This window comes from Dipodomys merriami, unplaced genomic scaffold (assembly GCF_024711535.1).
Source record: "Dipodomys merriami isolate MVZ:Mamm:240054 unplaced genomic scaffold, mDipMer1.0.p SCAF_5, whole genome shotgun sequence".
Classification (NCBI taxonomy): domain Eukaryota; kingdom Metazoa; phylum Chordata; class Mammalia; order Rodentia; family Heteromyidae; genus Dipodomys; species Dipodomys merriami.
In genome coordinates, this window is record NW_027206068.1 from 20,618,904 (window position 1) to 20,635,289 (window position 16,386).

General features: G+C 35.3%; 1 protein-coding gene across 6 annotated transcripts in view; it reads left to right on the plus strand.

The window, feature by feature from the left end:
* Etv1 (ETS variant transcription factor 1) overlaps positions 1 to 16,386 on the plus strand; it is a 98,526-nt gene that overhangs the window by 70,881 nt on the left and 11,259 nt on the right. For all 6 annotated transcript variants that reach the window (XM_069996168.1, XM_069996167.1, XM_069996169.1 and 3 more), the window contains 3 exons: positions 10,824 to 10,890; positions 12,672 to 12,742; positions 15,747 to 15,916. In XM_069996168.1, coding sequence (XP_069852269.1) covers positions 10,824 to 10,890; positions 12,672 to 12,742; positions 15,747 to 15,916 — 308 coding nt within the window. The remainder of the gene's footprint in view (positions 1 to 10,823; positions 10,891 to 12,671; positions 12,743 to 15,746; positions 15,917 to 16,386) is intronic.

Here is a 16,386-nt window from a genome sequence, read left to right on the forward strand (position 1 = left end):
CTTACAATTTAAGTACAGCAGGGGGTTTCAATCTTTTGCCCTTTTCTTTCCACTTTTCACAAATAAGCTTATGAGGTACTGCAGCATCTAAAAGAGATGTGGGAGTGTTTTTCTCATTTAATAAAAAAGTAATAAATATATCATTTATATAAGAAGACACAAGCAAAAGAAAACCTCCCAAAATAAAATAGATATAAGGAAAACTATTTTTTCATCTTTCATATTTAAATATATCTCAGCAACCTCTTCTAAGTTCACCATAGTGCTTTAAGAAAGGACAGTAGAGAAACTTTTATTTTTAAAGATTTTTGTTGTTGTTGTTGTTTAACTTGAAGAAAATTATGTTTGGACAGAGAAATGATAAAAATAAATACTTTAAAACATTTACCTCATTTTAAATATGTTAAAACTAGACTATGTTTAACTTTCAACTGCCAGAAATGAGGGATATATTTGATACTTATGTGAGACTGAGTGAGCTCACACTTCAATGAAATTTAGATTTTTTTTTAAAGAAATTAAATGACAGATAGGATCCTATTTCAATAGCCAAAGTGGGCAAAGGTGTTGGATAGTGATCTATGCATCCATTCCCTAAGAAAGAAGTTACATAGGGGTTGGGAAGGTGGTAGAGCGCTTGCCTTGCATGCATGAGGCCCTGGGTTCGATTCCTCAGCACCACATAAGCAAAAAGAAAAAAAGCCGGAAGTGGCGCTGTGGCTCAAGTGGTAGAGCGCTAACCTTGAGCTGAAGAGCTGAGGGACAGCGCCCAGGCCCAGAGTTCAGGCCCCACGACTGGACCCTCCCCCCCAACCCCCACCCCCCAAAAAAGGTTAAATAGTAGCGGGCAGTGGTGGTTCATGCCTATAAACCTAGCTACTGAAGAGGCTGAGATCTCTGGATCACATTTCGAATCCAGCATGGGTGGACAAATCAGAGAGACTCTTATTTCCAAATAATTATGAAAAAGCAGGAAGTGAAGCTATGGTTCAAGTAAGTGGTAGAGAATCTACCTTGAGCCAAAATGCGAAAGTAGAGCTCAAGGCCTTGAGTTCATCCCCAGTATTTACTAATGCAAGCGCGTGTGCGCGCACACACATAACGCACACGTTAAATATTAAATTGTAATGCCATAGTTGCCATAGTAAGCAGTCTTTCAAAGGTTCAGAACCAGAGACTGGACTGTTTCCACCTATCTCCTCTAGGGGCGTAGTTATATTTTCATGAACCATAATTTAGTAATGTATATGGGCCAGTGACAGCAGCAGACTTCTGGCTTTTTGCTGCTTAATTGGAGATGAGAATCCTACAGACTTCTTCTACAGGCTGGGTTTGAGCTGTAATGCTCAGCTCATAGACTTCTGTGTAGGTAGGATTAGAAGCTCCTGGCTCTAGATTGTGTGCATGCATGAGTGTGTGTGGTGTGGTGTGTGTGTGTGTGTGTGTGTGTGTGTGTGTGTGTGTGTGTGTGTGTGTGTGTGTGTGTGTGTGTGTGTGCCAGTCCTGAAGCTTGAACTCTGGAACTGGGCACTGAAGCTCAAGGCTAGCCCTCTACTAAATGAGCTGCAGCACTACTTTCAGCTTTAGTCATTTTTAGGGTAGTGATAATTATCATTCCACAAACTTGGACCGTTTTGTACCTGATACATAACATACTCAGAACTGGGCTTGACTATATTTTATTACCAAGCATCATTGCTTTAGGCCTCATTTTTCTCTCTGCAACATGGCAGATCATTTTATTCCTCTTAACTATTAAACTATTGCTTAAAGAAAATTCAAGTGGAGGATCACTTGGGAATTTTAAAGAATGAGCTATTGATCCTTTAGAAAATATTAACAATCCTATCTGCTTCTGTAGCATCCAAAGGTAGTTTTCTTTTACTCAGCCAGTGATTTGTGGATTAGTAGATCTCATTGTGCTCCAGTTGTGAAAAGTGACAGTGCTGTTTTCCTAGTTGATGTTATTATAATAGAGGTCATGGATTAGACTCACCAATTGACTTTGCTTGTTGTTGCTTAGTATGTGGCATATGAGTTTTCCTATTTCATTTCTAAGTTAAAAATACCACATCTCCCAAACCAGTACTCTTGTTCCACAATATCGGTTTTTCTAAGAAATGCTTCAGTATGTTCTGAATCTACAGTTACAGTAAGTGGGATTGGCGAATGATTTGATTTGAGAATTGAGACTACAGTCTGGATTTACTCTTTATGCATTAACACAGGTCAAATGGACAGGGACTGGCATTTTAAGTCCATAATGGAAGGCTGAAGGCTGTCTTAAACCAATCATATCAGGTTTACCCATGACTGATTGATCCCTACGGGCAGAGCCTGTAATCATTTCTCTTACATGAATGGACTCTATAGAGCCTGGAGTTTCATTCATAAAATGGAAACTGAAAGGAAGCACACACACACACACACACACACACACACACACACACACACACACATATGCACTGGCATATGCACACACACACACACACACACACACACACACAATTTCACTCATTGGAATGTCCATTTATGCGGAGCTGAAGAGTATAGTGTTCCATCAGCTGCTGCCTTTGCCAGTTGACTAGAAGTAATGATTAATGCTCATTGGTCCTGCTTGTGTGTAACTTGACACTATTTATGGCCTTGCAGTGTTCCTAATGTATGGAGAATGAGAAGACAGCATTCTCAAATCAGAAACATAAACAGGAACTGGTGGGTCTGAATTCCATTCAAATATGCCATTTCAGCCCCTCAGTGTTGGTCTAATTTGGATTTTACAGGCAGGAAAGGGGGAAGGGAAGGAGAATCTACTTGTGAGTTGTTCAAGCATGGAAAAAGGGAGTTAGAAAGGGGTGGAGTATACTTTTATAAGGGGCGATTTATAGTTTCTTTTCAAGCAAAATAATCAGGACTCTCAGGCCTGGAGTTGCTTACTGTGAGGGAAATGAGAATAGAAGTGTTTTCAAAAGTGGAACTGAGATTTGAAACTAAATGAGACAGTGTAAAACCTATATGTGTTTGTATATATGGTTAATGAATATGAAAAAAGATGGAAGAAAATACAGCTTTCTTTTTAAAAACAAATATAAATTTGAGTGTATTTGTTTAGAAGATTGATTTTTATTTTATTTTATTTTATTTTATTTTATTTTTTTTGCCGGTCCTGGGGCTTGAATTCAGGGCTTAGGTGCTGTCCCTGAACTTCTTTGTGTTCAAGGCCAGACCTCAACCACTTGAGCCACAGCATTACTTCTGGCTTTTTCTGAGTAGTTTATTGGAGAAAAAAAATCTCATAGACTTTTCTGCCTGGGCTGGTTCAAACTGCAATCATCAGATGTTAATCCTCCTGGGTAGCTAGGATTACAGGCATAAACCACTGGTGCCCAGCTGATTATGATTTTTTTTATACTTCAACTATTTTTGTGCTTAAGAGGAAGGGAGAGCTATTTTATTTCATAAAATGCTTTCATTTAGTATCTGAGTAACTTGAAATAATTTCCCAGCAATTTAGCTCAGGATAAATAGATGCTTATTATTTTCAAGGTGTGTGTGAAGTTTCTATCCAATTATTTCTTTATTTCTAATATCTGGAAATTTTTACAAGGATAAAGAGGACAGGAATCAAACACCAAAACAAAGCTTTAAAAAATGGCATGTGTATCATTTGGATTTATTTCACTGTCCTTGTTAAATTAGACAAATGGGTTTGAACTCTATTCTGGTAACTTCCTTCTCGTGTGTGTGTCCCTTCAGCTCCTGGCTTTATCTACATGATCTCTGTTTTGTTTATTCTTAGCATTAAAAAATAAATTACCCCCTATGTATGAAATTGGAAATATATTAAATTTTGGGTCAAGAGTTCTCTGTCACATGGAATAAGTTTTTTTTTTTAATTGTGAAAATACCATACAAAGGGGTTACAATTACATGAGCAAGGTAATAAGTACTTTTTTTTTTATCAAGCGTTGTTGCCTCCTCCTTTGTTTTTCCCCTACCATCTCTGCCCTCCCATCTCCACAACTACACCCCGCCCCCCCTCCCATGGAATAAGTTTTGTAACTAATTTGGTAGTCAGTTTATTTAGAAAAAAGGGGCTAGTAGCACCCATTTCTTAATGCTTTGGTAAGGAACAAATATGGCTGTTAAATATGATTTGTAAACTTCTTAATATACTGGCATATATTAAAGCTTCAGACATTAATAAAGGATTTTTGGTGGAATATTTTGATCTTGATTTTTACGTATTTCTTCAAATAATATGAATGCATTAATAAGATGCCAGTATTATTTTTAGTAATTAAAAATGCACTATTTAGGACTAGGAGAATAAGATGAAGAAAGAGACATATTCTTATGACAAAGAAGTCTAGTAAAACAATCTGTGGCTGTTTCTGAGAGAGGTAAAGTCATAACAAAGTTGCTGGTATTATTCATGCTCAGAGCAAGTAGAACAAATTATCAAGGAGAAATGAAAGCAAGATAAAGCCCTCATGATATGTTCATTTCAGAATCATGTGTATTCTAGCACTGGACAATTCAGCACAGAATAAAATCCTCCACTTCAGAATTTTGTTGTTTCTGCTGCGGCAGCTCATCAATGACATTCTTTCATGTATTTTCTTTTAACCTGCTTTTAACTGTGAGAATATGCTAATGTCTCATTAGTATTCAAGTCACTATTACACTAAGGCTTCCATCACTTCAACTTTTTAAACTTTTAAGCCCAGTTTAATAAAATCATTATGGGCTTGTAAAAATCTGGGCAGAACTCATTCTAAAAGACCATATAAGCTAATATTACCTGGATTTGCTTATTTGTGGATGTGCATGTGTGAGATATTTTCTCATAGACAATACTATATGCTATTATTTGACAGCGTGGAGCTTTTATGTTTTAAAACTATTTTCATTCAACTAGGTGTATCCCTTACTCCCTCCCACTTCCCTTCCTACTCCTTCTTTTCCCCCCTCCCTCCTTTCTTTCTTTTAAGATTTGTAAACTCCATGATAGTTATAGAAAGTCCAATACAATTTTCCCTCTGTACTCAAATCTGTCCATAGACTTAGTACTAGACTTGGATGTAAGAAATATTTCTGTAGGTTTTACATTATTGTATTCACCCACAGCTTACTGATTGCTTTAAAGAGAAAGATTGTATGTAAGTGTGAATGAGGTCACAGTAAATCCATCACTCTCAAGAGGTATCAAGCTCTAGCTTTTCTACTTTCTTCTCAATAGTTGTTCTGTAATTAAGATGTTATATTTGAAAGTTTGTAGTTGACATTGAGGTGGTCTCATCAAAACCTGACTGTTCTGCCTTCACATTAACCTTTTTTTTCTTCTGTGGATTTAGACATATTGCTATGGCGAACTGTTTTGAAGTTAGTGTTGCACAATTACTTTACAGATGGAAAATTTCCTTCTTAGTAGCCTTTAAGATGGTCTTGTAAAACACCATCCAATAGAGTTTTCTTGATTTTTTTATACCAAACCTATTCCTATTTGAATGTGAAAGCATAATATAAGGGTACCGTGGGTGATTTGTATTTAAACACACCTTTATAATGTTTATGTTACTTATGAGAACATTTGAATGTTTGTACTACTAGAAAAACTTTAAATTTAGCTAGGCAGAATGGTCTATGCCGGTAATACAGGAAGACAGAGGCAGGAATATAGAGGAACATAGGTCTACATAGTAAGACCCTGTCGGGGGAGGAGGGAGGGGGAGAAAAAGAAAAGGAGAGAGAAAAGGAAGGAGGTAGAGGAGGAAGGAGAGTCTGGTATAGCTTTTAGAAAAGTAGGCAAATGATGGCCTAAAGAGAAAATTTTCATTCTGTATTACTGGGCAGCAAGTATGCAAATGCAAAGGAGTGCCTAGCAGAATTACATGTGCAAATTCAAAGCTGCATTTTGTGGTCAGGTCCGTGGATACAGCTTCCCAAATCTCTATTATGTTTCCCAGCATAGTTTTAAAATACAAGTCAAGAGACCAAATACTTTTCCCTTCCAGAGGTATCTCTTCTGCTTGGCTTAATTTGAAGAAGACTTTACTATAACTGAACGCAAAAAAACCCAAAAAACAAAAATAAAACAAAAAAGCTTAAATTGGAGAGTTTAGTGTCAGTTTATTTTAGTTTTTGATAACTCCATCTCCATTGACCAGGGCATTAAACTGACAGCAGTGCATTGCTGCTTTGCATTTTTGCAGTGTGTTAGATCAGCTTTCATCACCTCCAATTCCTCTGTAACAAATGAGAGTAGTTTGACTTCTACACGTTAATTAGGTCATTACTAATAGGATGTTATAGAGCTCTTTGAGCCACAAGTTTCTAAATGAATAAAAATCCTTTATCCTTAAATTAAATTTACCTAAGTCAATTTATAGACAGAATTGAAAACTTTTTAAAGCCAATATTATTTAGGAGCAAACAAAAGGGCAGTACTATTACCAAAAAAAACCCTTAGAAGATGTACTTTTAAATATTCAAAAAATAATTGTAATGGAGATTCTGGCTTTAATGTTGTAAATCACAAATAGTGTTTATTCAATGTATTTTATACCATAGATTCATAGATTTGTGAAGAATATTCCAGAATAAAAACAATGATAACAAATCAGCCACTTGATGTAATTTAAGAAGCAAAGTAAGATATAGAATTTTATTTTAATATATAATTATTCTTAGTTTTAAGTATCATGATTCTTTTTGTTTAAACAGGTGTGAGAATCACTTAAAAATATTCTGTTGTTAATAATAAGTACCGTGTGTCAAATTCTGTGGAATACGTTGCGCACGTTTGTTCTATTTGGTCTCTCTCAAGCTCCATAAGGATATTAACATTGCTTTCATTTTACAGGAGTCTGAGACGTAGGCATATTAAATAACTAATATGTTGTCCTATACCCACAAAATGTCAGATCTAAGATTCAAGTCTATGTAAGGACAAAATCCTGTTTGTAAACACTGTGTAACACTAGCTATTCTAAAATTACAACCAGGGATGTACTACAGGACAGTGTAGGTAAAGTTACAGTTCATCAGTGTTGTTGAATTTTGTAAGTTTTACTCCATGACAAAGGAGAAGGGGATATATATATAATGCTTCCATTCTCTGACACAAAACATTTCCTTTGAAGTCACCAGTTAGCTAGTATGGATCTTAGTTGACCATTTAGCAAAAGTTAAAATGTAATGTCAAACTTCATTGGTTGGATTTTTTTTATTAGATAAGGTAGAAATGAAAGCAGCAGGCAATTTAATTAGCAGTAATTTTTCTGGGCAAGTCATTACTTTGATGAACTTCAGAGCAATGTTTATGGCTCCTAATTAACCCTGTTAGTCATTTGATTGAATAATCACTTTGGAAATGTTTCTACAATTTGATTAGAGTCTGACCCACTCTGATAGTCATAAATTAACTGATATCACTTTAGGATAACATGACTTTAGTTACTTTATGGGAATAAACCTCTTGGCTCTATTTTTTTAGGCTTCTCTAGACTGTATAAAGGATACCAATTTTAAGGAGAAACTAAATTTAAGTAAATGCTAGCCAAGTGTCTCAAGTTTTAAGTTCTACCTTCTAATTTTATTTACCCTGCAGTATAATAAATAGTAGTAGGATTTGACAAAACACAGTTATACTCTCATGTATGTAACTTTTCCTAAATTGTCCTTCATTGCTTTTTGGTTGCTGTTATTTTAAGAGTATAGATCACAAATTCAACCTTTAGAAATATAACATTTCTGTCATGTCATTAATTTATTATGAGTCTTAAATCAGTATATTTTAAATATCACAAATGAATAGCTAGAATTTTTGAAGAACATTAGAGTATAAGTACAGTAATGAACAAATCAACTATTTCAATGATAACACGAATGTCAGTGAAATTTATGCGTCCATCGTGTGACCTCTGATCTGTAGTTTTCTTTCTTTTTCTTTCTTTCTTTTTTTTTTTTTTCCCCCAGTCCTGGGGCTTGAACTCAGGGCCTAGGCAATGTTCTTGAGACTCTCTGTGCTCAAGGCAAGCACTCTATCACTTTGAGCCACAGCGCCACTTCTGGCTTTTTCTGTTGATGTGGTTCTGAGGAATCGAACCCAGGGTTTCATGTTTGCTAGGCAAGCACTCACCAGTAAGCCACATTCCCAGTCCCAGCCAGATCTGTAGTTTTCTAAGATGAGGCTGATTTTGTATGAAACTAAAATTCTTTTTTAAGGTGTTCCTTCTGGTTTGAATAGTGGGTTTCACAGAATGTTTGCATTGCTTCTCTTCCTCTTTTTCTCTCCTCAGGAAAGGAAAGACTGCATTTAGTCACACTTATATGTAATCCAGTTGAGGTATAAGTTTTCCTCAAGCTGCCTCTGGAGCTAGCCAGCTGTTTTTACGGCTGTTTTCCAGGTGTGCAGCAGTCAGTAAAAGTATTTTGTGGCTGGGTGTCAGCATTGCGACAACAAAATGTTGGCCTCCTAGCAGCTGCTAAGCTGATGGCAGTCATTACCATTGTCCCTTCCAGACACAGTGGCTTTGAGGGACCGTATGCCTTGCAATAAATCAGAATAATGCTAAGATAAATTTGAAGGTCATTAGTTAAAAAAAAAAGTTGAGATGAAGTGGATTGCTAACTAATGGGCAACTCAAAGATAACCATGTAACCATAAACCTTGATTTATAAATGTTGATATCAGCAGTCTTCTGCCTTTTGTAAAGCCAGAATTCTATACTATACAATAGTTACATTAAAAAAGCATCGTAAAATATAATAAAATGTTTGATAATAGATCCTACAGGATTTCCCCCCTTTCTAAACTATACTATTATTTTAAAATCTTTGCAGTGCCAGATGTAGACCTTAGGGCCTTGTACATGATTTAAACAGTCATTCTACCACCGAGGTAAATCCACAGCCCCCTGTATATTTAAAGTATTGTTAATGTTACCGATTATCATTAAGATTTCTTTTGAAAAAATTAAAATCACATGAATCAAACTTTTCTGGGATTGGAAAGCCCCTCATATTTTGGTTGATATTCATCATAGCATTCCCCTCCCCCCCAAAAAAAAGAAAAAAAGGAAAAGAAATCATTCATCATTAGGTAAAAACTAAAAAAAAAATCATAATGACTTTAAAGATAGAAAATTCTAGATCAAGGAAAGTTTTCATCTGAGTGAGATATACAGTAAAATGTCATGTACAGATGGATAACTATGAAGTAATAATGTCTTTACACGTCACTTTATTTCCATAGTATTTATTAATTATTTAGGGATCATGTGCTTCCTTTTGAAATTTAAATTAATAATTTAATTTAATTTAAACTTAAGACATTTGCAGTCTGTACAGGTAATAGAATTGAGTTGGTCACATATATTTACCTATTCTTGTAGCCCCAGTACTTCTTATATAGTGGTTGGGGGCATACACTGATAAGACCTGGAAATTTCAAATTTGTGCAGTATTTTAAAAGAAAATTCTTTAAGAAATTACAAAGTTATGTAAAAAGCTTTAGAAAGGGCTCTTAAAAAAGTGGGGATCCTGAGGTTCAAACTTCATTAGCTTTATAATGAATATACCTCTGAATATACAGTTTGTCTGTTTATTTGTGCTCGTACTTGGGCTTGAACTGAGGGCCTTGCTTAACATGTCTCTCAAGGCTGAATTTCTGACAATCAAGTATATCTTTATTTCTGGCCTTTTGTTGGTTATTTGCCGATAATAGTATATTACATTTTTCTGCCTTGTTGACTTTGAACTGGAATCCTCAGATACAAATCTCCTGATAGCTAGGCTTACAGATGTGAGCAACTGGCACCACTATAAGCAGAATCCAAGAAATGAAGGAACTCTCTAACTCAACCTTGTATTTCATAGAAATACAGACACCAAATGGATTTTCCATAAGGCATTTAGCTTAATTAGTAAGTTGAAAACTTGAATTTTAATACTTTTTTCTTCTTTAATACTTTTTTCATATCTAAGCTACTAAAGACATTCATGTGTAGTCATTAGTCTCTCAGGTTTAGCCATTAACCAAATTTGTTTATTCAGTGATGAAATCCTTCCATCATATAGGCCAGGTCTCACTTTCAGGGTAATATATCATATGAAATTGTTATATGTCTGCTTTATATCTTCATTGGCTCAGAATACAAATTATGTTCTTACCACAATGAAAACCAGTGATCTTTCAACTAAGGAAAATATAGCGATTGTCTCTAAAGTAATTTTAGAAATTTAGATATTTTATCTTTCCATAATCATTTCTGTTTAGTTTTCAAAAAAATAAACCACAAATAAGCCCTCTTTCTTTCTTTCTTCTTCTTCCTCTTCTTCTCCTTCTTCTTCTTCTTCTCCTTCTCCTTCTCCTTCTCCTTCTCCTTCTCCTTCTCCTTCTCCTTCTCCTTCTCCTTCTCCTTCTCCTTCTCCTTCTCCTTCTTCTTCTTCGTTGTCGTTGTCGTCGTCGTCGTCGTCCATTGAATGCCATGGGATATATATTCTAAAAAAAACGTCCTAAGATATATGTATAACTCATGACACTGTTTGGAGAACAGTATGACAATTGTGTGGTATTCTAGCGAGAGTGGAACTTTAGCCAGGTTGATTTGGGACATTTCTGAGTTCTCATGATTAATCAAGAGAATCAGTGCTCACCATGATACACTAATTCTTCCATTTCAAAGGTGGTTCCTTCCTGAAATGCGAACCACACATGCTATTTCCGTAACTTTTCTATCTGCCTGCGATCTGTCTATTGGTACTGGTGTTCTTCCCATGGCACACAGTTTTCTGACCAATGTCACTTTCTCTTTCAGAAGTGCCTAGCTGCCACTCCATTTACATGAGGCAAGAAGGCTTCCTGGCTCATCCCAGCAGAACAGAAGTTAAGTCTTCTATTTTCTAAATTCCTTGTAAATAACATTCAAAAATAACCATACATTCCACTGACTTGGTCTTTGGGAGAAATTCATTTATGTGCTCTAAACTATTATTTTTTAAAAACTTTATCTTTTTCAAACTGTAGATCTTTCAGGTCTTGATAGCTTGTATTTGGATGTTAGCATGAGTCATATATACCTGCAAACAGATGAGAGTGCATTTCTGTGTTTTGGGTGCTGTTTTTTGTTTTTGTTTTTGTTTTTGTTTTTCCAAGAACTGCATTTCTTTAAACTAGAACATGTGCTTTATAAATTAGCTCACCTTATTGCATTCTATCAAAATGTAAGAATACTCGCTTCCTGTAAGCCTAAGATAGTCTTTTGAAGTAAAGCAAGATTTAAGTGTTTTAATTTTTAAGTGTTTTGGATTCTACACTTTTGAAAAATCAGTGATTTAGAATGAAGTTTTGCATAAGATGTTTCAGATGTGTTTGTGCCAGGGAAGCTTTTCTGTGAGACACTTTGACATCTGCATTGTAATAGTCAAAAATTATTTCATTTGATTATTAGAAATATATATATATATATATATATATATATATATATATATATATATATGTTCTTGACCTAAACACTGCCTTTTCAGTAAAGCTCACTTAGTTGCATCCTTTTAAGTTAGGACTACTATTGGTTATTTTATATAAGTAGAAAATTGAAATATAATATAAAAAGATAAGTCTAAAATATGAGAGATCTAAATGTTTGCACAAATGCATTGTAATTGTTGTTGTGGTTGATGGTGTTAATTGTATATAACCACCATAGAGACTGATACATTTGGGAAATAAAATAACTTAAGCTAGCTGTGCACAAGTAATCCTAGCTACTCAAAGGCTGAGATCTGAGGATCACTGTTAGAAGCCAGCTGGGGAAGGAAAGTCCGTGAGATTCTTATTTCCAATAAGCCATTATACCCTGCTTTCCCCTCATTTCCCCTCCCCCAAAACCCCACAACAAACAGAAGTAGAGCTGCAGCTCAAGTGGTAGATCACTAGCCTTGAGCAAAAACACTTAGGAACATCTCCTAGGTGGAGCTTAAGCTCCAGGACTCAACTAAACAATAACAACAACAAAACACCAAACAAACCTTAAGTTAAATGAAATTTCCTCCTTATAATGAGAGATGACAATTATATTTTGTTTCCTTCCTTTTCTTCTTTGTCCTCTCCTTCTTCTCTTCTCTTTATTCCTTCAGTATCTTGGCTATTAATGATGAGGTTAGCCTACCTAGATACTTCTACAAAGATGTGAGAGAGTAAAGTAAATCCTTGCAAACCATTCAGGAATAATTCAGGAGGATACCAATAATTCACTTTGATTCTCCTCTTTTGAAGAGAAGATTTTCATTTTCTTATTGAATAATGAAACTAAGAAGAAACTGGAGAAGCAGATGACACAGTATAAAACAAAGGTTTGCCAATATTTATGAGGTCTATGCCCGAGTCAGTAATAATGTAGACAAGTGATGTTGATCTGTCACTGTATGCTGGATACCATTCTATACCCTAACACTTTAATTAATTTAACCCCCACAAGAGCCTCATCAAATATTAGCAGGTGATGTTACTGTACCCCATACCATACATAAGGCAAATGTGTCTAGGGTTAGGTTGATAGCTGGAAGAATTGTTTCCTTACCACAATTTTTGTTGTTGTTATATTTAAAATGTTTATGACCTTTGTTTCATATTCTGTCATGAATAAATGTATCTATTCCTCCTCTACAGGCTGTATGTTTGAAAAGGGACCCAGGCAGTTTTATGATGACACCTGTGTTGTCCCAGAAAAATTTGATGGTAGGTTTGTCACTGTGTTGCAAGCTTTGATTTTTGTTAAGAACCAGTGGAGACATTACCCTTTCTGTTTCAGAAAACAGTTGCTGTCCCTACTTAAATATTTCTGTGCACAACATTGATCAATTCTGGTTAAACTTGACTGAGGACTGTTTCTACATTAAGCACCCTTGATGTTGTTCTATGTGAGAGTTCATTTTTGGAGAGACAGCCAAAGAGCATCATTCTTGCTGAGCTTTGTGGGGAGGATCTTTCCATTGCCCTGCTGGGCACATTTCAGCTTGTTATTGGAAATTTATTGAAAGCTGATCTTGTAATTAACAAAGCACAGCAGAGCGAATGTTGCTGTGGATGCACTGATGACTAATGCAGTCCTTTTCTCGTTGTTCATGAAAAGATGCATTATGGTGCATAGAACAACAGAACCACCCATTTATTTAGTGACTTAGTGATTGTCACTGCCCCTTCACCCCCAGGAAGATGTACATTACCAATGTAACATTACTTTGTCTTTGCTTAAAAGGAAGTTAAGAAACACTACATTTTTAAAAATATCTATCACTGTTGCAAAGAAAAAGTCCTAGATATTGTAAAAGTGTATCAAGTTAGATAGAGTCTTGTTTCTTGACAATGGTGGCAAAAGCCAGCATTTATGAGGAAGCTTGGGTAAAAAGTGAACAGTTAATTCATTTAGTGGTCTCTCTATTTCCTGCTTTGATTGTTAAACAGGAAACGAGCAGGGGCCCTCTGATTAGCTGATTGCACAAACTTTAGGGATCATGGCTGTAATGATTTGGGAGCTCTCAGAGGTTTTAATTGTCATTATTTAAACAGCAAAGTACATGCTCCGATTGCTTTTCAATCTGTAATTAGTTTCTTGAAAACTCTTCTATGTTCCTAAGCTTTTTGCTACCCTTAATATGCTGATACTTTTCAAAAAAATGGCAAGTCTCAGGAAAATGTTTCCTAGCCCCCATTAGCAATGCTAAATTTATACAAGGTTCCAGCGGGGGTCACTTTTGGCTTTATTCTACAATCTGATTTTCAGCCTTGTTTCAGAGGTGTGAACTGTGCTGTTAAGTACAATTAACAGAGCATCAGAATACTTAGAACACAGCCTTTTCTCCTGAGACAAAACTTCCACTTGCTCAAATGGCTTTTTTCACCAGTCACTTTTATCTATGGTGAGCATCACATTTTTTTTTTTTTTAGCAATGTTAAAATTGCTAAGGACCTGGAAATTGTCGACAAGATTATGTTATAATCCACAGGCCACAGTCACATAAAAGTTAAGGGAACTAGCAGCCTTGATTATTTATTCCCGAAGTTAAATACTCTTCAAGTTTATACTGAGAAAACATGTTTTTGAAAGATAGCATTTGTCTTGCATTTTATTATAAGTAATGGAAAACTAGAAGAAAGAAAAACAGAAGGGTATTTTTTCATTGCATATGGCCAGTGCAAATCTGTCACGTTTAAAGGCAGAAAGCACTGTAGAAACTATAAAATTTAACAGTGTTTCACTCTGTCTGCATAATTGCTCAGTTACTTCCATGGGAAAAAAATTTATAAATCTCAGAAAGAAAAACTGAGATAAATAAAACTGTCTTTGAAATCAATATGAGCATGCACTCCTCTGTTCTCTAGTTATGGACAAAGTGATAATGATTTTTAGCAGCTATTGACAGAACAATCTGATATTTAGTTTAATTCTTAAAGTAATGCTTCTTCTGTAATTATTCAAAAGGTATATTTCTTTTTACTACTGTATTTTGTAGTTGTACAAAGGGATTTCAATTCAACATGTCGGCTAATGAGCACAATGAGTCTTTATCAGTTCCTCCCACCATCATTTTCGCTCATCTCTCCCAAACCCATCCTTCCCCCCCAAGTTGCCCAGTTCCATTTTCACATATATTCATTGGATATTGTGATTGTTTTTGCCTGCCATTCCAAAGTTTTATATTTCTATTTACCATAGTAAAATTTCAGAAAGCCCTTGAGTTAGGTGTCTTTGTTTCTTTAACAATTTTGTACTTAGTGTGATTTGCTTCAGTATATTTGGTTTGAATCACTTCACTCATTAACAACAATATATTGGCATGGCCCTGCGTACTGAATCCCCAGTGTTACCAATTCCTCATATTTTTGAGATTGTTGGCTGGATATGGAAGTAAATAGTCAGGAATCACAGTACTATGTTGTGTTGTAAAGCTCAACTTTACAGTAGAAGAATTAAGTGCTAGCTCCTCCATTGCCCCCTCATTTTTCTATGATGACCAAATGTAACACCAACAAATTTTTCTTACTTAAAATATAGATGTTTTACACGGAGAGTTCCATCTATACATATAAATTATCTGTTTTAAGTATTTGTGCATAGGGGTTTCAGTTCAGCATATCAGTTAATGAGCATAATGCATCTTGATCATCTTTCTCTCCTATGTATATATTCTTAAATTGGACTTTCAGTAAAAAAAAAAAAAAAAAAAGTAAATCCAAATGAACTTTGTTTGGGAAATACAAACAAGAGATACAGAAAAATGAGAGCAAATTATAGTTTGCAGAATTTAATTTGTACAAATAAAATGCCCAGAGCTTAAAATTGATTATTCTCTCTTCTGTGTTGCTAAGAGTAGTGAATAATAGCATTAACAATAACAGCAACAAATATGATTATGCAGTATGGCTTAAGAAAAACCAATGACGAAAGGATAATTATACAAACTTTTTGTAAGTAAATGATATTTATGAATTTATTTTAAGCTGGTGTACATTTGTATTGCTTCGATATATTATGTCTGCTAAGGTTTTATAGATTTCTGGCTTATATTCACATAATTATTTTAAATCTCTTTAATGATAACATTACATTTCGTGGCAACTTATAACGAAGTTGTGTTTGACTATTGTCATAATTGTGATATGTATTTGTTGCATAAACTGATTTTATATAAAGAGTGTAATATTACTGTTAATAATGGACACTTATTTTTTTTTAATTTAGGGGACATCAAACAAGAGCCAGGAATGTATCGAGAAGGACCCACATACCAGCGACGGGGGTCACTTCAACTCTGGCAGTTTTTGGTAGCTCTTCTGGATGACCCTTCAAATTCACATTTCATTGCCTGGACTGGCCGAGGCATGGAATTTAAGCTGATTGAGCCTGAAGAGGTTGGTTTAGTAGAATTTAGTTAAGAAAATAAGATACCTGATACATTTAGAAAGAAACTGATACATTTGATTCATATACCGAACTCACTATTTCTTTTCTTTATTTCTAAGACATAGAATATTTTACATTATAAAAAGTCTTAGCCTGGTGCTAGCAGTGCATACCTATAATGATAGGTATTTAGTGGTTTGAAGCCAGCTTGAGCAGGGACGTACGTAAGAGTCTTATCTCCACTAAACTTCTAAAAGGCCAGAAGTGGAGCTGTGGTTCGAGGGGTAGAGCACTAGCTTTGAGCAAAAGAAGCTTAGGGACAGTGCCCAGGCCCTGAAATAAAGCCCTAGAGATAGCATGCACACTCGTATACACTTGTACACACACACACACACACACACACACATACACACGCACACACACACACACGCACGCACACACACACACACACACACACACACACACATACACACACAGC